The sequence below is a fragment of the Girardinichthys multiradiatus genome, chromosome 13 (genome assembly GCF_021462225.1).
Source record: "Girardinichthys multiradiatus isolate DD_20200921_A chromosome 13, DD_fGirMul_XY1, whole genome shotgun sequence".
NCBI classification, from domain to species: domain Eukaryota; kingdom Metazoa; phylum Chordata; class Actinopteri; order Cyprinodontiformes; family Goodeidae; genus Girardinichthys; species Girardinichthys multiradiatus.
Genome location: NC_061806.1, coordinates 2,765,906 through 2,789,623, shown reverse-complemented (window position 1 = coordinate 2,789,623; position 23,718 = coordinate 2,765,906). Strand labels below are relative to the sequence as shown.

The 23,718-nt window shown below is 42.0% G+C and overlaps 1 protein-coding gene across 2 annotated transcripts in view; it reads right to left on the bottom strand.

Moving 5' to 3' along the window:
• The window catches only part of LOC124878680 (ubiquitin-conjugating enzyme E2 E2-like), a 94,256-nt gene that overhangs the window by 60,351 nt on the left and 10,187 nt on the right, over nt 1–23,718 (bottom strand). For both annotated transcript variants that reach the window (XM_047382754.1, XM_047382755.1), the window contains exon 3: nt 22,695–22,745. In XM_047382754.1, coding sequence (XP_047238710.1) covers nt 22,695–22,745 — 51 coding nt within the window. The remainder of the gene's footprint in view (nt 1–22,694; nt 22,746–23,718) is intronic.

The window sequence follows — 23,718 nt, the reverse complement described above, 5'->3', positions numbered from 1 at the left end:
TTAGATCATTAGTGCAGTCACATTAACAATAAAGGCCAGATCTGCCATCCAGGGTGCCTCCGATAGCTCTGGGATGTCCTTGTCTTTCTTTTCACAAAACTCTTAAATCTCTGCACTCAGGTCCCAAATGTCTATTTTTGTAAGTAGATTGACAGGTCCAAATTTCCGGTTACAGCCTGGTTTGCACTCGGCTACAATAAATCAATCATACCTGCTGATTGCAAACATAATGACAGGGTTTCCATAATGTTCTTCCCATGAACTTCCCTCACAGAGCCTAATGTTGCAGTTTTAAAATAATGAGGCACCATTTTGAAGACCAATCACATCTGCCTTAACTCTGCTTGCCTAGAATTAAACATGTTACTGGTTATCTGAGGATTAAACAATAAAGTTAGATATGTCTTTAAAACAACGGGTCGATGCATGTGAATGTTCTTCATTCATCAGTTCTAGAACCTTGACCTAAAAAGAACGAAAACCTTGTCTATGCAGCTTCTTAGATTACACAACTGTCACTGATTTAACCGTACATGCATGCTGTCAGGGTTTCACAGCTTTATCATGGGTTCTTCTTTTCTAAGCCATGATCTGAAGTAAACCTGATCTACAAAGTCAGATAAGCAGGAGTGTTTTATCTCTGCAAGGCAAACCAGCCACATTATTCAGCCTGTCTAATACACATGAGGAGACAGACAGCATTGGGCTCTGGTTAACCATACAAACAGATATGCATAAGTTTTTATCAGTGAATTTCTTCTCTGTATCATATTCCTGTTATGATAGTAATATTACAGTCTGTTTCTCATATTGCCCTAGATGCAATGATGTCATAAAGGTGGACTCCCACATTATTTAACACTCTCATGTATTAAATAAACATGTCAGCATTGTACAAAGATTTAAAGCCTCTAATGGTCTTGCTTGTTGTCGTCAACACCCGTCTGCATCTTTAAGCTTTTGAAGCCCATGTTTCTCTGCCATAGTTTCTCAGAGTCTGTGAGGCCACTGCTGGTGCAGTGTGACCCAGAACATACGCATCTGAGTTTGTGTCCATAACAGAAAGCGTGAGAGGCTGAGCACCTCCTGTATACACTGCAGCAGTTTCTCCATGCTGCAGGAAACTATTCTCTCTCTCTCTGATAGCGTGAAGAAGAAAAAGCAGCTCTCAACACATTGTTACAGCTGGTCTCCGCCTCACACAACCCCAGAAGAAGACAGATTTACCAGTACAGATGATATCCTCTCCAACACTGCCTTCAAGTGCTGTAGCTATCTGATTAACAGGAGGCTTTAGTGTCATATCTTTCACTTTTACTGTCTGTATTGCAGACTCTTAATTTACTCTTCATCCTTAAAATGAATTTCCAAGACGTAGATCAGAAAGGTTTTATAATTCTGTTTCTTAATAATGGGGTAGCTAAGGAAGGAACCGTGCACGGTGGGATAAAAGCAATATGGCAGCCATTTTGAAAAAGGCTGCCACATTGTTCTGTGATAAACAGATTACAAACTTCTCTTATATTTTTAAAAGACGTTTTTTTTTCTTCTATTCCTTTTGCTTTCTGTATTTCTTTAGTAAATCATTTGCTGATTCAGTCAGCTGTATTTGCTTTCTACAGTTCCTCATTGGTAATGGCAGTTTTCTTTTTACATTGAATAGCTTCTGTTTTCCTTTCTGCACATTGCTTCTGCTAATTTCTACAATCATCCAGTGCAACCTTGCAGAGTATACTGGTCAGATTTCCAGCTTGAATTGGTTCACAACAACTTCATGGTTAAAGGCAACCCTAAAGCATGAGGTTCACCTCTCTACTCCACCCAGGGTTGGTCCTAAATAATTTCTGATTTCTTTCAACACCTCAATAACAGTACTTAACACATACGAATGATCTACTGGCAGCTGTTATAGGAGAAGTTCTGCATCCTGCTTGTACACTTGGGATTTAGCAAGTGTGTATCAACATAGAGACATTGTTGCAGGTTAGAGTTCCCACCCAGAAGGCTGCTGCTTTTATACACGAGTCAAATCAAGCACTGGTTTTGTTCTCCTTCTTGCCAACTAAAGAATTTCTTAAATGATAATCTAATGGTAGATATAACAAACATGTTACAACATACACTGTGAAATTACACTGCAATCATTGAGTAACTTAGAAAATGGGTATTTAGTTAGTTTATAACTAAAGGCAGGTCGGCTGATAATTAAGCCAATATTTACAATGTTTTTAAAATATTGGCCATCAGCTTCACTTAAATATACACAACTGATAACAGAGGAGCTGTGTTTGCTAGCATCACATTGTTACTGTGGTAATGTAGAAAGTAAACACATGACGCTACAATTTGACAAACAGTTACAGTCAGACCCCAAAGGATGGTCAGTTGAGCAACAGTCTCACTGCAGAGCTGGATTAATAGCTGTAGCTAATGCCCCTTTTCCATTATCACCTACTCTAAATCAGCAGAAGCTCTAAGAACAAGTATATCTGAAGTTTTGATCTGTACCGGCAAATGCTGTCCATTGAAGGTTCTTTGTAAAGTGGAGATAGCAGATTTATAAAAATTATACATGTATGTAACCAAAATGTCCACCACCAAATCTAAGAGGTAGAGAAGGAGAAAGAGGCTGCTGCTCCTTTACACCTAAAAGGTTCAGAAATATGTTATTTCCAATTAACTGGCAGAAAGTCTGACATCAGGAAACAAAAAAACACCTTGATAGAAAGAAAATATATCAGACAAATGTAATAAAAAAAAATATTTGTGAGGAACAACTGCCCTTAATTTTTATTTATCGTAATTAGCCAGGCTAAGTCTAGCAGGCACACACAGTACAAGTCTAAATAGATAAATTAAAAGAAGTCATATCTCAGTCATCCTAAAAGATTTGTGAAGCATAACGAAAAACAGGTCCCTCTAGAAAATGAGACCTTGTGACTCAATGAGACTTACCTGTATGAATAAAGGTGAAATACATGCAGCTGTTTATTTTCTTCTGTATTTCATGTTGGATCACTTTGGTTTGCTGAAGCATGTGATGTTTGCAAGTCTTTTTAAACTGAAAGCATTGCTGAATACAAAAGTTTATAGTAATTCAATTAAAATAGATGTTCAGTTTTTTACAGAGCAGTGATTTTTCCCCATGACCATTTATTTGATAATGTAATTTTACACCTGAATGACTGTGGGGCCAATCGGCGTCAACGGACTGGACCTGCATCCTCATTGGCAGAGCCTTACATAGAGATTAATTTCCTGAGTACCTGCTCCCTAAACAGCTACTGTGCCAGCTCAAGGTTTAGGAAGGATGGTGGACTTTCTTTAACTTCATTCAGCTCTAGTTACCTCAAATCAAATTGATTTAATTTATCATATGATGCCATTTTGAGTTGTTTGGATGACATCTTTCAAATGATCGGATGACAATTGCTCGCCAGAATGTTAGCATGGACGACGCCACATCTATAGTAAAATTATCAAAGTGCTTTGCGCTGGCTGGGGACCTCTTGCCAGGTGAATTTGTCCCATCTTGGTGTGGGGTTGAGGGTTCCGTTGTGAGCTCGGTGCTTGACGGTGTCTGCCGTGTTGTGACTGTGGGCGGGGGCTTGGTGGCGTTGCGCGTGGCCCTTGCCTTGTTGTCGCAGCGCGCTGTGTGTCATCTGTAAATGGTAAATGGACTGAACTTATATAGCGCTTTTCCAGTCATACAGACCGCTCAAAGCGCTTTACACTAGCGCCACATTCACCCAATTGCACTCACTAACGCTCACACATTCATACACCGATACGCAGATCGGTAGGCAACTTGAGGTTAAGTGCCTTGCGCAGGGGCACATCGACCTATGGCAGGAGGAAGCTGGATTCGAACCCACAACCTTCTGATTGCAAGACGACTACTCTTCCTACTGAGCCACAGTCGCCTCAATCTGCCCATCTGTGGGGGTTGTGCCCATGTGCCGTGGGGAGGGGATTCATGGCGTTTGGGTTTGGGGGCTGGTGTCCGATATCTGTGTCCTGGTTGGGGGTGGCCCTGTGGGGAAATTTGGGTCGACGTTCATTGGTGGTGGGGGGCTCATGGGTTAGGATCGGAATTCATTGGGGAGTTGGAACTATTTTATTCTGTGGCGGCTCTGGTTGGTAGGCTGGTTTGGACCATGTAGACCCCTCTTTTGTACATGGCCCCCTCTCTGGATGAGGATGGGGGTTGTTGGGGACTGGGGTCGGGGTGGTGGGTCGGGGTCCGGGCCAGGTTCAGGTGCTGGGGCGGTCTGCCTGTCTCCTCATGTGTACGCATGAGGGTGGGAATGAGTGATTATGTCTGTGTGCGCCTGTTTTTGAGCCAGGTTGGGTCTTGGGCTGCTCCCTCTCCTGGATCAGCTTAGGCCCCCATCAAATGTAGGGCCTGTTTCCTCCCTGCCACACTTACTGCCGGTGGCTGGTGTCTCTGCCCGCTGGTGTATTGATGGTTCTCGGTGTCCAGAGCTAGGTGCTTTGGTGTGCGCCGGCTCACTCCCAGTGGGTGCTTGCCCCTTGGCTCGGTTGGGTCTCTACTAGGGGGGTGATGTGCCAAGGGGTCTCAGGTCTCTGGGTCCATTTCTGGATCTGCACCAGCGTAGACGGCTGCCGGCTGGTCCTGTGGGCTCGTCACTGCAGCTCCCTGGGGCTTCTTCATTGCGGCTGCTGGGTGCATAGATAAGGTTTTCCTTCTTTTTAGGTGGTTCCCCTGGGGCTCTCCTCTCAGGTGTTAACAGATACACTGATGTTCTATATTTAGCCGCAGTTACCACTAAATACACCTTCCATTCGTTGCATTCCATGCACTTTTCGGTAACTTTGCTGTTGTAATATATGTGATTCTGGAGGTGTAGATTAAGTCTTCTAGGGTGTTTTCTGGTATTCTCTTCTCTCTAATCTCTCATGTATTCTTTTCTCCTTCTCCCCTTCTCATTTTTGCCCCACCTCTCTCTCTTTCTTGTTCCTTTTTGTTTCTGCCAGACAGGACATTAAATTCTATTAAAACACTAGTCCAGTATCAGAAAATACAAATGCTATTATGGCACAGAAATACTTAATGTAAAAGTGTTATCACTAAAGAGTACAGTTTCTTCTGCACATCCAAGAATAGAACAGTTTGTATGATGACTTCACCCAGCAGAGGCGTTTTTAGGGTCTTTAAACACTGGGTCTGTAAGAAATACCCTTTACAGGCTGTATTTATGCATTTTCGGAATTATGTTAATCTCTCACACGCAGTCAAGCACTGAAAAGATTTAGTCCATGCCCACCTGCTGAGTGGGCCCCACGCCGGTCTCACTGAGTAGAAATTATTTTGAGACTGGACAATCTGCTCCTAAATAGGATTTTTTTCTTCAGCTGTTTGGGAACCAGTGAGGCCCAGAGCTTAAGGGGCTGCGCCTATACTCATACAATCAGGGATTACAGTATGAAACCAGTTTTTTCTTTAGTGTAGGCAATCACTAGTGGATTAAAGGGAAAGCAGGATATTGTCTGTGCCTCACTGGTTCTGTCCGGACCACACACGTAAAGCATCTGCTCTCACCGAACAACTTCAACCACGACCTTCGCACTCATAGGCACCATACGCACCTGACCAGAGGAGACATAATATCTGGTCAGGATAGAGGCTGAGATGTAATGCACAAATTAAAACCCAGCCACGTTGTTGGCTGCAGACGAGTTGCTAACGAATGCAGGCGTGCTAACGGTGCTGAATGCAGTTGTAGCCGTAGATCTGAGGCTGAAGAAAATTGTCTCTTTAGCCTTGACAAAAATCTTGTGCTTAACCAGGTCAGTGTATGTACACACACACACACTCAGAAGAATATATAAATGGCTGGGCCCATGGATTCCTCTGACTGCAGCCTGTTTAAGCTGTCTACATGTTCGACTGAACATTCTTACGAAAAAAAAAAACTCTGAAATGTTTATTTATCTTCTACCTACTATATCTATCTTTTTACTTTATCTTTAACTGTCTCTCCATCTTTATTTCTCCATCTTTCTGTCTCTTTATCACATCTTTTATCTCCTTCTTTCTTGCTTGTATTTCCTTACCAAGTTCAGTCTTACATTATTTCACCTCCGACAGCCAAGCCAGGTCAAAACCTTTTATTTGGTGGTGACTGGACTTTAGCTGCATGTCAGGCAGGGCATGAAACACTTGGGCTATTTTGCGTACCTCTACCTTCGCCTTATGTACCAGGAGGAGGAGAGTTTGCTCTGCTGCTGCACGCAGGAGAGGAAGTGCTGCCATCAAAACTAAATTTGGCGATTTTTAAACCGCAGATATTCTTGCCTGCTTTCTAGGTTTTAGCGGCATGTTTTTCTGTCCGCTGTCAGGAGCTTGTGTTCACCTGCGTGCGAGCGCACGTAACTCAGTGTGTCAGCGTCAGTGACACAGAGTATGTTTTGGTCCAGTTTTTGTCAAGTGTGGCCATAGAAAGTAGAGTAGCGACAACGCAGGGACAGCAATCTTCCACGACGTGATCTATTAAAATGAATGACATTAACTGTTAAAACATAATATTACTATATGCCGTGATTCTCTTGAATAGATGTAGGGTAAACGCTGCAGATGCTTCCTCAGAGTAGAAGAATTCCCGCCGCTGGCCTTGCACATTGCATCACAAATAAAAGTAGAGCCATACTTTCGAGAGCTTTCTATCCATAGCCATAGTCATTATGCTCTTGAGCGTGCAAAGCTGTCCAGCAGGGAAATCGCCCTCCCTCGGTGTCACAATGATGCCTTTAAGTACCGAAACATGGTAAGGTTTGATGTTACGTAAATCTGAACTCAGTACTACTGATGGAATTCAGTCGGTACCAAAAAAGATATTGAATTTGGTACCCATCCCTACCGTGGTACCCGTAGATAACGTCCTGAGGGTCTGGTAATCGCTTGACAGCATTTTACAATAGCGTCTTTCTTCTTACGACATTGCTTTGGTGTTTGCTGATACCAGTGAGCAGCCCTCAACCGAGTCACTCTAGTGATGCAACCAGTGACTGCTTGTCCTAGCCAATCAGCGACTGACAGTCTTCTGACGTTGCGTTTGCAGCCCTACTTGGTACCAAGTAAGCCAACTCCAAGTAGGTCCTAAAAAAGGGGCTGGTACATGTAACTACTATGGATGGAAAACCCTAAAAACCTATTAGAGCTGAGCTGAGCCACACAGAGAGGGTTCTAATGGAAAAGGGCCATTAGTCTTCCATTGACCTGGGTCTTTAAACAGTCCTCACTGTGGAGAAGCAGAGCTAGGCGAAATGTTAAAGAGAAATAAATAGCCAGTTAGGTTGGAATATTTCAGTCTGTATCAGTAAGAAGTCAGGAAGTCAAACGTGTTTTCAACTTGAATGAATCTCTGTGTATAACTGTAGGAGGAAGTGATACCCACACTGGAAGTGAGAGTGGTTGTGTTATAACAGCATGCCTCAATATCTTCAAGCACCTCTAATTAACCCATTTCTTCACTCAGTGTTGACACATCATGACCCCAAAGGGTTTGACTTTATGTTGCGGTTTTTATTATTATTACTTGACTTAAATGAATCTCTTTAGTTTATGACAGAATATATGACTGCCTCTGAGTTCTTTCGGAAAGCACTGTAAGAAGATGCAGCAGTTCTCTCTGCAGGGGAAATGTATTAAAAGGCTAATCATTCATCCTATGCACAGACACTGTGTGCAAGGATAATTAATGCACACTAATGACCTTGCTCACACATCCAGCCTCCATGGCTCAAACATGCATGTCAGCTTGGCTAACTGCCGATGAGAGAAAATGGAGAAGAAAGACAAGTAGAATCAGTTTCACACATTTCTTACAGTAAAGCATTAAACATCTCTACTTTAAGACTTTAAAACAGTTCAAAGACCGAGTTTAAAGGGGACATATGCAAAATCCACCCTTTTAGCCCTTAGATATATTTTGTTGTGTTCTTGGAGTCTGTAGGTCTCAAGGTGTTGCAGAGATATCTATATATTCTGTTTGGGTCATATTTTTCAGTCCGTTCAATTTTCTCTATCATCTGTTACGTTTTTCCAGCTGTTATGTCACAGTATTTGCAGCGGATCAGCTAAATACGGTCATGGACTTCCAGCTGATCAATTTCACGTATCCACCATATTTATTTATCGCTGCGGTTTTGTAGTCTAAGCTCAAGTTTCAGTTGTTGAGTGTATTAACCCACACAATTCAATTCATCATCCCTCAGCATAAGAACTTTTTTCAAGTGCCTGGTTAATTTTTATTTTTCATGGAAATCTACCCACATCAGTGAAGAATTTCCTATTTCTCCACTTCAAGGACGAGCTCTTCATCAACCTCCTCCAGTATTAAAAAGGATTTACTGAAAGACTTTACTGAAAGAGTAGCCTGTGGAGCTACAATACCAAGGAGTTCAGACCAAAGCATTGAAGTTCCACTTTATATAGACCACAACTGAATAATTTAAGTGTGACATGGAATGGTTTAAAAGCATGTTGTGTCCCCTTTAAGACTAGATTATTAGAGAACCACAGAGAGGATGCTGATACAGAGTAGATTCATATTCTTTATGTTCCCACAGGCACGCTGTCTTTTTATGAGTAACTCATAAACACAGTGCTTTTCAACAAATTTCTGCTGGCATTCGCTAGGACAATAAATTGGCTTTGAATGCTAAGTGTATAAGCTGCCTGCATTTGTAGGGTTCATAAAAAAAAGATTTTTTTAAATTACTAAACCAGCAATGTTCCACTCTGTAAGCATCACTGAACCGACTCTCGGTGGACTTCCGGGCTAAATGAATGAACTTTAACTCTCAGACAGAAAATAAACAGCTTCTTACAACACGGTAAACATCCTTCCAGGTCCACAGCAGTGTGTGCTTATCGGAGCTAAAACCTGAAGCAACTCATGGAGACTATCGCCAATCAACCAGTACAACAGGTGGTTACCATGGAAAAAGATTACAACTGTTGGATAGACATTACTGATAAAGGAGTCGTGGTTTCTCCCAGCCGTTTCGGTATCAAAAGATGTGACGGGTGTTCTCCAGATAACAGAAGACACAATTTTACTTAGTGATAAAATAAAATGGCATATTTATTTGTCCCTAACCTGAAAATGAGGGATACATTATGTGTCAGCTCGGAGATAGTTCGGGTTTGTTTTGTAGCCAGGTCTCGGACAATCTGGACACGGCAGTAATTTTTTTTTACCTCTTTGGGACGCTCACAGACTAAGTAGAGAGCATTTAGCTTTACGTCCAAGACGGTTAGGAAATCACTTAGGATAGGAAAAAAAAGAAATAGGAAAGACATAATGTCAAAAAGTTACTTAGTCTGTACTGACACAGTATAAAATGTGCTTAATTCTTATATGCTTAAAACCACATACTATTTTTTTTAGATATAACAAGATAAAAAACGGTGCGACATCAGATTCTGTTACCACATAGTTTCAATAAGATAAACAGAGCAAATGAATAGGTGCTTCTCAAATAACTAGAATCCAAGATCACAAATGTTACAGGTTTACCATGGAGTGGGGTCCTAATGCAGAAATAAAATTTAAAAACTTGCAAATCTAATTTTGACCTTGGAGAAACAACAGCAAAAAAAAAAAAAAAAAAAGGATAATGTCTAAAAGTACACAAACATGTACAATTAAACATAAGAGGCCTAAATAACATTCTGACAGATTTGCAAATGAGTGAAAGCTGATTTCAACTTGTAGAAGAAGCATTAATCACGACACACTTCTCAGCAGCATGACTGCATAAAGGCATGGTGAATAATTAGCTGCTCCACCGCGTTTGCTACCTGCAGGGGGCTGCAGAAGTCTTTAAGTCCCCCTACAGATCCCTTATGCAGCGGATGGGTATGCCTGTTTCTGCCACTCTCAGCTTAATTTCTCACTTTATCTCTGTTCTCCCTTCAAGTACCAAGCTTTCTTGCTCAACATTCCACCCATCACAAACAGACCTTACAGATCATATTTATTAAAAACATGGCCAGAGAGAATGTGTGTCCGGATCAAAATGTAAAAATCAGATGGGAGAAAGAAAGCTTTTATTATAAATTTTTGACATAAACAATTCAATTCAGTTTTATTTATATGGCGCCAATTCACAACACGTCATCTCAAGGCACTTCACAAAAGTCAGGTTCATACATTCCAATTAATCACACCAGAACTCACTGTCTTCTAATACTCCACAGGCCATGGGAGATGGAAGGCAGGTTAAACATCAACAATGGAGAAGACAGCAGTAATCATCATTTCAGCCTGCTGGAGTTGTCCATGATCCCCCTGCAGCACCACCTTACTCACAAAAGCACGAAAAGAATGTCATCAGCAGTGTTCCTACGGAGTCCTAACAGTAACCCAGACTGTCTGCAAACAATAATTTTGCTTAACAGAACTCTTCGTTCTCAGACTGCAGGTTTACTGGTGGTTCCTAGAGTCTCTAGAAGTAGAATGGGAGGCAGATCCTTTAGTTATCAGGCTCCTCTCCTGTGGAACCAGCTCCCAGTTTTAGTCTTACCCCTTTTCCACCGATGTGGTTCAGAGCCCATTTTGGTTTCCGAATGTGATTTTGAACTGGGACACATGTTTCCACCAACGAAAAAAGAGTTCCAGAGCACAAACTGGTTCAACTCAGCCACTGCAGAATACTTGGTTCTTCTGGGCGAACTGTCACATCACCCGTGGGCGGGTTGAAGCTCCAAACAAAAGAAGCAACAAGTATGACAGCGAAGATGAAAACGTACCATATAAACATTGTTTATGTTTGCAAAAACACATTGTCGCTGCATGCATGGTCAGTATGAGGGATGAGTGAATGCTGCAAGTCAGTGGTTCAAAGTCTGCCGGGTTTTCTTGGATAGAAAACTATTGAACCAATGTCAATAGTAAACACAACGTGACTAGGATCAAACTGCAATGGATGTAACTGATTTTGGATCCGTCTGTATATTTGGACTGAATTGACTTTTTTGTTAGTACCTTGAGATGACGTGTTGTGAATTGGTGCTGTGTAAATCAACTCAATTGAAAACTGAACGGAAACTGAGTTTATCTGAGAATCACATCTAGACCATGCATTAGGACCATATACAGTTTTATGAGGGAATGCATTTTTAACATGAAATGGGATTTTCTGGCTGAACGACTGGTGCACCCACTGCAGGCTGTTCTGTTTCACTGCAGGATGTTTGCAGATAAACTGGCCCCAACCCCATTTATCTGACAAAAGCATGAGTACAGCTACAGTGTGTCGTTGGGAGGTTAAACAGAAATGGTAGCAAAGCATCAGCGACAGAATAGACCTCTTCACATAGCCACTTTAACTGGGATCCAGCTGCAGCCATGCTGGGTGCTGGGATTTCAGGTTTAGCACTTTCTGGTTTAACAGTGCATGTATTAAACACAGGCATCAGTATCATCACCATAACCGTTGGATCAGAAAGAGATAAGGTTAATCTTTAATGCCGCCAAAATACAAAAACATAATTACCGTATTTTCCCGACTATAAGCCGCTACTTTTTCCCCATGCTTTGAACTATGCGGCTTATAATTAGGTGCAGCTTTTCTGTGGATTTTTCTTCACCGCCCGGGGGCGCTTTAGCAGAAAGTGAAACAAAAACGAGACAGGTGGGAAGTCAAAATTGGAAATCAAAGAAGAAGAAAGCGCTAATTTTCATTTAGCACATGCAAGCAGCAGGCACGACGGAGATTTTTTCTGAGGCTGTTCAACTCCAATGCTGAAGAAGATAACTTCAGTGGTTTCAGTAAACAGATGGACGATGAGGTTATTGGTGGTTCTTACCATACAAGAACTCTGCCTCTCACTGTGACAATCCTTTAAAATGCTGCGATTTGCTGACCAGAGAATATCCCTACCCTGACCAGTGCACTGCTAATAAGTACTGTGCATACTAATGTGAATCTGCCAGCGTGTGTTTGCACAGTCCACTGGACTAACACATTTCAAAGTCAAAATGTGTTTCTGCTACTAAAAGAGGAAACCATACCGGTTTTAGTTTCCAACAAGACCCTGAAACACCTCATTAATGTTCAAGCATTTCCAGGGATTTTAAACAGCTGTAGGAATCCTGTGAAACAAACATGAAACAACATGAGTGTTTGACTGGACTCAAATGAAAGTCCACTTCAGTCCAGTCAATTTTAAATGACTTTCTGTTGATTCTCCTGGTATCACACTGTGATGACTTCAAATATTAAACTGAAATCCTCTTTAATAATCATTATCTGCCCTTAAAGTGCCTGTTTATCTTTCAACCTAATCATCTGTATTGATGCTTGAACATTTTAGTTGAATGATGGGAAACTACTGCCCCTTTACCATGGGCTCCACTCCACTCATCCCGTTTTGAGACCGTTAACATCACTGGCTCTTCCGGCCCGGTATTGGCTTTCTTGGTATCTGCTCATCAGCAGATCCCATCAGGGCTAAGCAGGGCCAAAATATGACTTGAGCAGATTGCTTTTCACTGATTGGCTATGTCAGTGGCATGAGAAAGTATTCGCTGTGGTAGCAGCAAAAATGACAAGCTACGGATTTTAACGCATACCACTGTGCTGGTAAAAGCTCAAGAGTGACCACAGAAATATTAAGGACCATAATAGCTGGAGTGGGTCAAGCTGAAAGCTGTGGCTCGAAATCACTGTTGGAGAACATGTGCAACAGAGTGTTTATGTTACTTTGTATGTTTGTACCTGAAAATATTTTCATGCGTGGTAGGCTAACACCAAACCAGTAGACAGTAAGGGTTAACAGCGGCAGGTTTAGTGTGGAGTAGAGTGAGGCAGAGCCGAGTAGAACCGTGAGTGGAAAAGAGGCATAACTATCAGTACTGAGTTGGTACCATTTGTATAATATTACTTTGAAACCCCTGAAGCCACTGTAGAAGTGTGACTGCTGCAGCTATTAAAGCTACCTACGTCTACTGACGCCTGAGGAACAGGATGGCTGATCAGCTGATGGTTTCACTGGGGTTATTAGCTTAAATTTTGTGTGCATCAAACCTTTGACATGGCCTTATTATTTCCTTTGCAAGAGTTACAAGAATTTAAATATTGTCTTTTATTAGATTATAGCATGTAAAAGGGAATGAAAATGTACCAGCTCTATTCTGTAACTGTAATATAAACTGCAGCTTGCTTTTATATTGATGGAGAGACCACAGAGTCAGGAAAGCCATCATTGTTCATTTAAAGTGAAAACCAAGACCTAATAAATTGCTGCTTTGCTGCCTAATAGTGTGGCATGCTGCTTAAATCTAAAAGTTTGCACTTTAGAGGCTCTTCGTGTTGTCTGAAGGATTTATCAGCTCTGGAGGAAAATCCTTATTTATATTAGTTTACAGGAGCAGACAAGCTGTGTAAATCAATAAAATTAAGCTAATAAATTCCTGCACTAACTTTTACTTTGGGAAACTACTGCAGATTGAGGGCAACCACATTTTACCACTGTCCTTAAATCTTGTTTGGTGGAAACATTCAAACACTGAGCAGAACTGAATGCTTTGATGATGCTGATAAAGGGCTATTCTTTGAAGTGAGGGAGCTGCTGAGAGCCTTGTAACTCTCACAAAGCACAGACTTATGGGAGATATACCCTGAGGGGAGCCACTGCTAGGAATACAAACTCAGCCTGTTAGGCTCAATCCTGAACAGAAAGAAAGAAGCAGCCGAGCAGATCCAACAAGCATCAAACTGTTATTATCCACCCATGTTTTTCTGCATCGAAGAAAGAAAATTCAATTCTAAACCTCCCTCTCCTCATGTATGGTATACGCAACCTGAAGTGGTCTTACCAGAATTGCACCAATAACTCTCCAAGGACTATAACAAATCAAAGAAGAAAGGTCGCTGCTTTGAATCCAACAAAACAAATGAAGGAATTATACAAAGCATTCCTCTTTGTGCATCAAAGCAGGACAGCTGGACATGTAAAGTACATTTGAGCACATGGCTGCTTAAAAACAGAATCTTCTTCTCTTTGTGCTTGTAGGACAACTGGCCAGGCTCAGAGACATGAAGATATAGGACTTGTGGGAGGATGTGGCTGTTTTTTCTATACTTTATCATATTTGTGAATCTTTGAAAAGTAAAAATACTCTACAGTATAAACAGCAACTACATTTTCCCAGTGCTCTTCTGTGATCCATTTGTTACAGTACATCAAGTAGACAAGGCTTCTTAAACACAAGGCAAAATAATGTTACTGTGAATGAGCTAGCAGTTTTTAAGGTGCCTCCACCAACACAGCTATGGTAAGACTCAGGTGTATGGCTGCTGAAGGTGGACAAACTTTTACAATGAGAAATCAAACTGTTTATGCCAGCAACGATTGTCAGAACAATCGATAATTAGATATAATTATCAATAAAAAACAAATTACTCAGAGATACAATTTTGGGTCACGAACGATAGAAACGGACCCATTTTCATCTCTCCAAGCTGTCGCCTTTTTTCAGACAGCAGTGCTGCAATAACACAGACACTCAGCCCCTCCTTCCCTGAACATTTATGGCTGAGAATAAAACAGTGAGCTGCTGCTGGTAGTTTAAAAGTCCGCTAACTGGAAAGTACCTCCAGAGAAGAGCGTCTCGTTACCCAACAAGGCAAACTTAAGCGTTGTCCAGAGGTACTTTGACCCATGAGGAAACAGGAAATGCTAAAATGCCCAGGGATGCTAGTTGCTAGCTGTGCTAAAGCTAACAAAAAACCTCTGCTGTTTGAGATCAACTTAAAACGGTCAGTAAAGCTCATGTATCTGCAGCAGGTAAAGTAGTAAACCTCTTGGACGTCACAAGCTAACGTTTTCTGTTTAAAGTGGAACTTAACCCGAAATCAACTTTTTTTGTGAAGATAAACTATACAGGTCCTTCTCAAAATATTAGCATATTGTGATAAAGTTCATTATTTTCCATAATGTCATGATGAAAATTTAACATTCATATATTTTAGATTCATTGCACACTAACTGAAATATTTCAGGTCTTTTATTGTCTTAATATGGATGATTTTGGCATACAGCTCATGAAAACCCAAAATTCCTATCTCACAAAATTAGCATATTTCATCCGACCAATAAATTAAAAGTGTTTTTAATACAAAAAACGTCAACCTTCAAATAATCATGTACAGTTATGCACTCAATACTTGGTCAGGAATCCTTTTGCAGAAATGACTGCTTCAATGCGGCGTGGCATGGAGGCAATCAGCCTGTGGCACTGCTGAGGTCTTATGGAGGCCCAGGATGCTTCGATAGCGGCCTTTAGCTCATCCAGAGTGTTGGGTCTTGAGTCTCTCAACGTTCTCTTCACAATATCCCACAGATTCTCTATGGGGTTCAGGTCAGGAGAGTTGGCAGACCAATTGAGCACAATGATACCATGGTCAGTAAACCATTTACCAGTGGTTTTGGCACTGTGAGAAGGTGCCAGGTCGTGCTGAAAAATGAAATCTTCATCTCCATAAAGCTTTTCAGCAGATGGAAGCATGAAGTGCTCCAAAATCTCCTGATAGCTAGCTGCATTGACCCTGCCCTTGATAAAACACATTGGACCAACACCAGCAGCTGACACGGCACCCCAGACCATCACTGACTGTGGGTACTTGACACTGGACTTCTGGCATTTTGGCATTTCCTTCTCCCCAGTCTTCCTCCAGACTCTGGCAACTTGATTTCTGAATGACATGCAGAATTTGCTTTCATCCGAAAAAAGTACTTTGGACCACTGAGCAACAGTCCAGTGCTGCTTCTCTGTAGCCCAGGTCAGGCGCTTCTGCCGCTGTTTCTGGTTCAAAAGTGGCTTGACCTGGGGAATGCGGCACCTGTAGCCCATTTCCTGCACACGCCTGTGCACGGTGGCTCTAGATGTTTCTACTCCAGACTCAGTCCACTGCTTCCGCAGGTCCCCCAAGGTCTAGAATCGGCCCTTCTCCACAATCTTCCTCAGGGTCCGGTCACCTCTTCTCGTTGTGCAGCGTTTTCTGTCACAGTTTTTCCTTCCCACAGACTTCCCACTGAGGTGCCTTGATACAGCACTCTGGGAACAGCCTATTCGTTCAGAAATGTCTTTCTGTGTCTTACCCTCTTGCTTGAGGGTGTCAATAGTGGCCTTCTGGACAGCAGTCAGGTCGGCAGTCTTACCCATGATTGGGGTTTTGAGTGATGAACCAGGCTGGGAGTTTTAAAGGCCTCAGGAATCTTTTGCAGGTGTTTAGAGTTAACTCGTTGATTCAGATGATGAGGTTCATAGCTCGTTTAGAGACCCTTTTAATAATATGCTAATTTTGTGAGATAGGAATTTTGGGTTTTCGTGAGCTGTATGCCAAAATCATCCGTATTAAGACAATAAAAGACCTGAAATATTTCAGTTAGTGTGCAATGAATCTAAAATATATGAATGTTAAATTTTCATCATGACATTATGGAAAATAATGAACTTTATCACAATATGCTAATATTTTGAGAAGGACCTGTATAAACTGAAGTGCTTAAGTGTGCTATATTTATGTTACTGTGCAATTTTGTACATTTTTTTTCGTACATTTTCATGTAAACCTGTTTATTCCTGCAATATTTGTCCTACAAACATCTTATTGCTGCCCTCTTTGGGTTGATCGGTGGCTACTGCAGAGGTAGCCTGACTGCCATTAGGTACCGAGATGAGATCCTCAGACCCCTTGTGAGACCATATGCTGGTGCGGTTGGCCCTGGGTTCCTCCTAATGCAGGACAATGCTAGACCTCATGTGGCTGGAGTGTGTCAGAAGTTCCAGCAAGATGAAGACATTGAAGCTATGGACTGGCCCGCCCGTTCCCCAGACCTGAATCCGATTGATCACATCTGGGACATCATGTCTCCATCCATCCACCAATGTCATGTTGCACCACAGACTGTCCAGGAGTTGGTGGATGCTTTAGTCCAGGTCTGGGAGGAGATCCCTCAGGAGACCATCCACCATCTCATCAGGAGCATGTCCAGGTGTTGTAGGGAGGTCGTACAGACACGTGGAGGTCACACACAATACTGAGCCTCATTTTGACTTGTTTTAAGGACATTACATCAAAGTTGGATCAGCCTCTAGTGTGTTTTTCCACTTTAATGTTGTGTGTGACTCCAAATCCAGGCCTCCATTGGTTAATAAATTTGATTTCCATTGATGATTTTTGTGTGATTTTGTTGTCAGCACATTTAACTTTGTACAGAACAAAGTATTCAATGAGAATATTTCATTCAGTCAGATCTAGGATGTGTTAAGAGTGTTCCCTTTATTTTTTTGAGCAGTGTATAAATATACATTAGCCCATGTTAGCAATGATGCTACAAACATAACTTTACCACTATGGACCCATTCTGTCATCAGCTGCCTTGGCAGCATCAGCTTCGGACATCACCGAGTCAGCGCCTTGAGCCAGCTGCTCAAACTGATAAGGCTCAGGCCTGCTGCGCTCCATAAAGCCTCCCTCAACCTCAAGTGACGACAGGGGTGAAAAATCCTGCACCTCAAAAGACCTATTCGTGGTGAAACTACCAGCTTCCGTCGGCTCACTCTCCATGTTTCAACATGTCAAATTAAGCTAGCTGCCACTTTCCCTCGTCCTCCTGACCACACCGCCTCTTAATCCCCTCCACTTATCCCCACATTTGGCCGTGCCCCTCAGTGTCTCTTGCCACCGCCCATTTTGGTGGCATTTTTCAAAATTTGTTTGGACGGGGTTATGTTTTTACATCAGGTTTCAATCTGTACTCCCCCGTTGAGATGTGTTTCCCAGATGCAGAATCCGCACAAAGCGCAGTAGTACCCGCAGTAGAAAGGAGTACAGAGCTCCTTTCTACTGCGGGTACGAATTAACACAGAAAATTGTCCCTCAGTAGACAGCTCCATCTGCTACTTAACTGTGAAGTGACTAGTTTAATTTTTTCTTAAAAGAAAACATATATATCTCCATTTTGTTATTTACTCAGGTTACCTTTGTCTGATATTAATACTTTTCTAATAATCTGAACCATTTGAATTTGATAAAAAGCTAAACCAGAAGAGATCCATTAGGGGGAAATAACTTTCACATTGTTATAAGGCTTTCTCTTCCTCTTACTGCTTTCATTTCTAAAGATCACAGCTAATATTTAATAAATAGATAAGTATCATCTTGCTGCGATCAAAAAAGAGGTGGAGAGAAGATGTTGTTTGAGAGCATGACCAGCTCTCCCGCTGAAATCCACGCACAGTTTCCCCTCAACTGATGGGGGGCAGATTTTTTATCCAGACTATCATGAAAGGATATGATAATTACCACACATACACACACACACACCCAAGCAGAGCAAGGAAGGCCTAACAAGCACTACACTAATACAGATTGTCAGGTGTGGGGTCTATTTACATACCCTTCCAGTGCGCTTGTCACATTTCATTAATTACTCTGTGGAGGGGTGACAAAGATGATTAAAAATATTTCCACACACCTTTTGCGAAGACGGCAGATGATCCCTGAAACAGAAATGTTGCCATTGTAAAAGTTAAATGTGTTAGAAAGAAGGCCAAAAATAATAAGTCGGAGATGTTTACAGCAGCTCCTGTGACCACGCAATGCTCTAACAGAGGATGGTGTGAAACCTGTAGGTTAATGGGATGCATCACAACATTCGTTCATCCCACTCTTACATGGAGGCTTTTATGTGGAGTGTAGCTGATTTAACAGCGTCAGACTGATTAGCACGTGAAGCAGGACACCATGTGGGAGGATGAGCAGCATTGCTCCCAGGTATTCATGTGGAACGGGTCCAGTGTTCACATTGTGTGATTGTCCTTGGCTTTGTAACACAAAGGGACGAACTCAAACTGGATTGTTGTGCTGGAACAGGCCTGTAAAATCAAACAATTGGGGATTTTACAACCTTTTGGGGAATTGGGAGCTCTTAAAAGTGAGTCGGACACCGCAGAGGCCCAGTGAATGCTGAAATCTACATTTCAAGAAGTGTCGCGTCGGATTATATCTTACTGCCACTGAAATGCCACTTATGACTGTGGACTTTTGAATGCAGCCGAGCTCAAGCCATTCGTCACAAGTGCGGCACTCAGCATGAACGTTCTTCAAATGGTCTCCCCTCAAAGGCATGTCAGTTTTTGATCCCAGTGTTTGTCTGTGAAATTGAGCCTCTCTGCTCTGCTGATTGCTCATCCGACATGACACATAATAGGAGACTTCAGTCAATGAACCCTGCAAGTCTACACAATGACTGTGGCAGTGATTGACAGCACAGTCATAGGTATGTTCACTGAAAAACCTAATACGCCTCGTTTCACAGGGTCAGTTCTTCTGCTGATAAGAACATTTGCAGCAGACTAGAAACAGCTCAGGTACTGCCCAACAGGTCAGCTGTGGAAATCTAAAGATTTTCTCCAAACTCCCACCTCCGTGGCTTGTGGGCAGAGAATTTGCTCCTTATTTGGTGAGCAGCAGGAGCTTCCTTCAAGGTCTGATGAGTAAAATCAATCAGTGTTTAAAGCTAGAAAGTACATGCGGTTGTTTTGGATGAAATCCCCAACTGATCTTAGTGTAGGTAAAAGCCTCAAGTCTTAATACGTAGAGGGTCTTTCTACCACCCTGAATTTTATGTCCTATCACTTTATTCTCATGTTAGTGTTTGTCATTTTCAACCACAAGGACTTTTCTTAGCGATGATCCAATCAGTTGATCAGCCACATTTCCTTTGATCAGTCCTGAATGATGACAGCAGGCCAGACTAAAAAAAACAGATTTTCTTCCTGAATATTAAATACATGGAAACTGAAAAACCTTTGGTTGGTAAATGCATTAACATGCACTGTTAGATACATTCTGATACAGGTTAAGAGCTTTTTCTCTGAGGCAGACATGGGGATAATCTTGTTGTGTTCATTCTTCTATGCTAAATATTTTAACATTTAGTTGGCTGAGGTAAAACTCAGTTTACACAACCAGGTTTGAACAGCTGAAACCAGAAGTTTACATACGCTGTATGAAAACAATCCGACTAACCCTATCTAACACACTAGGGTTAGATCAGATTACTTTTCCTTCTTGTCAAAATTCCAGCTAACTATTGGGGACCATGTTGTGGAAGGAACCCAACCTGGTTAAATGTAAAGCAAATGCTAAGGAAATGTATGTAAACGTCTACAGCCTTCAATATTCCGATGTTTAGCAAATAGAAGAATTTAATTGAAACTGACATTGAAACAGGAAAAGATGGTCTAATGTCACACAGTGAGAAGATAGGTTCTGGGTCTTTTGAGTGTATGTAAATGTGTGTGTGAAGATCTTAGAGAAAGAGGAAACTGGAAATGGGATTTGGGGAGTAAAGGCTTGATCGCTGCATCTCTAGTTTCTCTGAACCCTTCCTCTCTGTTTGGCTTTGTCCGAGCTACCGCACCCTGTTGGCGGTCAGACCTCTCGGAGCTCCTCCGGTACTTGAAACCCAGAAGCGATCACACACTAACTTTGACTCTTAAAGGAACGACTCTCAAACAGTTTCTAACTTTTAGCTCCATTAATCTAAATTAAAGCAGAGGAATGATTACAGAGATCAGCGCTGAGGCTCCCGTCTTGGACCTTCACCGTCTGTTAGAGGATGACGAAGACCCTCGATAGAAGGTCACATATAGTTTTTATATTTGGCACTCCGATGCAATGGATGTTTCCTCCCTCAGTGATTATCAGTAGACTATGTGCCACTATTGTGGTGTCTATCTGTTAGATTGTGTAGTAGCGGGAGTCCATCCCTAATCTAAGTGTTCTGTAGCTTTCTAATCAACCCAGTTATACCAGCTGCTCCACTATCAAACCCAGTGCCCCAGCTTCAGGTCATTTATGACAAACCTTGGGCCATTTATCCTTGTACTGTATGTCTATGAGCATTCTTATCCTATTCTAACAAAAGGGAAACATTAGAACTTATACTTTATATCACTATGATATAAATGGGAAAACCAGCTATGAGTCATATTAATAAAGGTTATTTCTAACAGCTTTAGGCTCCACCATCAGATAAGTACACATACACATCGGTATAGTGGAATTAGCCTGATAGAGAAGTCCCTTTAGATAAGGCAGCATTCCCTGACCAGCCTTGGAGTAAGCTGGAAGCAGATGAAACTCTGCAGAACACTCTGACCTTACCTTCATTGTGTAGGGAGCCATAGACCTAAATCATTTTAATGGAGTTCTCACATCAACCAGCATCTTACCATGCTGCTCTACAGTGCATGGCCTCAGCTCTAATGGCTGTTAGTAAGAACATATTGTCTGTGACCAAACAGAAGAATTTATAGAGCAGACACAAACTGTCCGACTTTATCGTTCTGGAACCTATATTTTTAAATATCTACTGTGACACAGAATAGATCTGGAGAACTACAGCAGGACAAATTGAGATGAAGCAACAGCTCTATGCCAATAATAATCAACAGGGTTCATTACTTCTCTATTTCACACAATGCACAACACGACGGTGTCATCCAGTCCATGGAGAGAAGCAGAAGTAGAGTAAAAACCTAAACGGTAGCCTGCTCAGTCTGAGCTTACAGTCTAACAACTAGTTCATGTTCCTGTACCATGAGTTCACACAGGGGTGGAGGGTCTGTGTTTCACATCAGCATCTATTAGAGATGCACCAGGAAATCAGCTGGTGACCAGAAACAGACAGTTTTCAGTTTGACCCGCCTCACTGGGGATCAGCAGATCGGACACTGTTAGTGTAAGAAGCAAACAATGAGCAGGTTGCAGAAACCACACTTTCAGCAATGTCAGAGGAAGCACAGTGATGTCTACAGAGACATGTCTGCTCAAACAGCATGGACCTCAGGAGGTAACAGGAAGGCCCCAGTTATACCATACGTACATTTGCATTCTGGGTAGAAATGTGTTTAACGTGACTACACTGCACATTTCCTACTGTCTGTATATCTCATCAACAAAAATCATACAGAAGACAAAACTGTTTGTAGGCTCATTACATTCAGTATGTTGTGGAAAGCTGAATAAGAACATGTGGCTGAGATCATGGCTGCAGAATAAAGGTGTCTTGCTGATGTTACAGACTTAACTGCATAGCGTTTATGGGCAGTCTAAGTGAAGTAGTATTTCTCCAGGGAAAGAAAGGACCTCCAGCGTGATGTTTCTGGGAACTTGGTTTGGGACATAAATGTTTTGTGTTTAGTAAAACGATGTGAAGTAACCAAAGCCAGCATGTCCACCTTTCAACTCGCTCACAACCCCCAACTTCAACACCAGCAATATGAAGGATGGTAACCAGAGTAACTCAGCAGGCAGAGGAACCATGCAAACCCATCAAGCTGCAGTGGGGTGAATTCCCACCCTAAGGTAGTGGAAGAAAACAGTACTGTTGCTACATGAGGGATAAACACACAATGAGGAAGGCCCTGCTGTTTATTTCTCTCACCTTTTACTTAATGTCAGCTTCAGGCCTCAGATTGCTCTCTATGCTCATGCACTCAGCTCCATCCAGAACAAACAGAAGCATAAAAACCACGATATATAAACCAATTCAGTCTCTCACACTGGACACATCAAAGCGCCTGAAGTGCTCCAGCAAGTGCATCCTTTTAAACAAAAAAACCCCACAATCAACAGGCTCCTACCTGCAGTTTGGTGGCGGGTCCAGAGTGATCTCTGCCAGCTCCTTCTGGATCCTGAAACAAGACGAAGATCTGGGTAACAATCACACTCTCACAAACAGACAGACACACAAATCCTGCCTGTGAAATCAATCTGGAAGAGTGCACAATGAACACCTCATTGATTTTCCAATGAGCTCCTAAGCAACAGGAATAAGTCTTGTCACACCAGATCAGCATGGGGGTGCACAACTGCATGCTGGTCATCTTTTAAAGCATGTGTGCAATAACTGATCCTGGTGTCACATAAATCAGAAAGGCCTAAATAAATGATGCTGCTGATCCCACTTGTGTCTCAACCTCAACACACAGAGAAAGGTTTGCTGGATGCACTGAATACGGCTCACATTTCTCCCTGATGAAGTATTTATGACATGCCAGGAATTTGCCAACATGCATGGAGAAGAAAGGAGTTATTTAACAGTCATTCCATCAGCATGAAAGGTGCTCCTCTCTCCTGTAATAAGAAGAACCTCAAAACAAATTCATTTTGAAAATTCTTTATTAATTATGAAGGGAAATTAAATGTTGTTATAGCTCATATTATGAAGGTTTCTTCAAAGAGCCGTTGTAGATGCTGATGGCTGTGGGCAGGAAGGATCTCCTGTAGCGCTCCGTCTTACAGCAGATCTGAAGAAGCCTCTGACTGAAGACACTCTGTTGTTGTAGGACAGTCTCATGAAGAGGATGATCAGGGTTCTCCATAATGTTCTTCATTTTATGAAGAATCTGTCTTTCCACAATGATCTCCAGAGGTTCCAGAGGAGTCCCCAGAACAGAACCAGCCTTCTTTATCAGCTTGTTGAGCTTTTTTAAGTCCCTGGTTCTGATGCTGCTTCTCCAGCAGATGATGGTAGAAGAGATCACACTTTCCACAACAGACTTATAGAAGATATGCAGCATCTTGCTGCAAACACCAAAGGACCTAAGCTTCCTCGAGAAGTACAGTCTGCTCTGTCCCTTCTTGTAGATGGCTTCACAGTTGCAT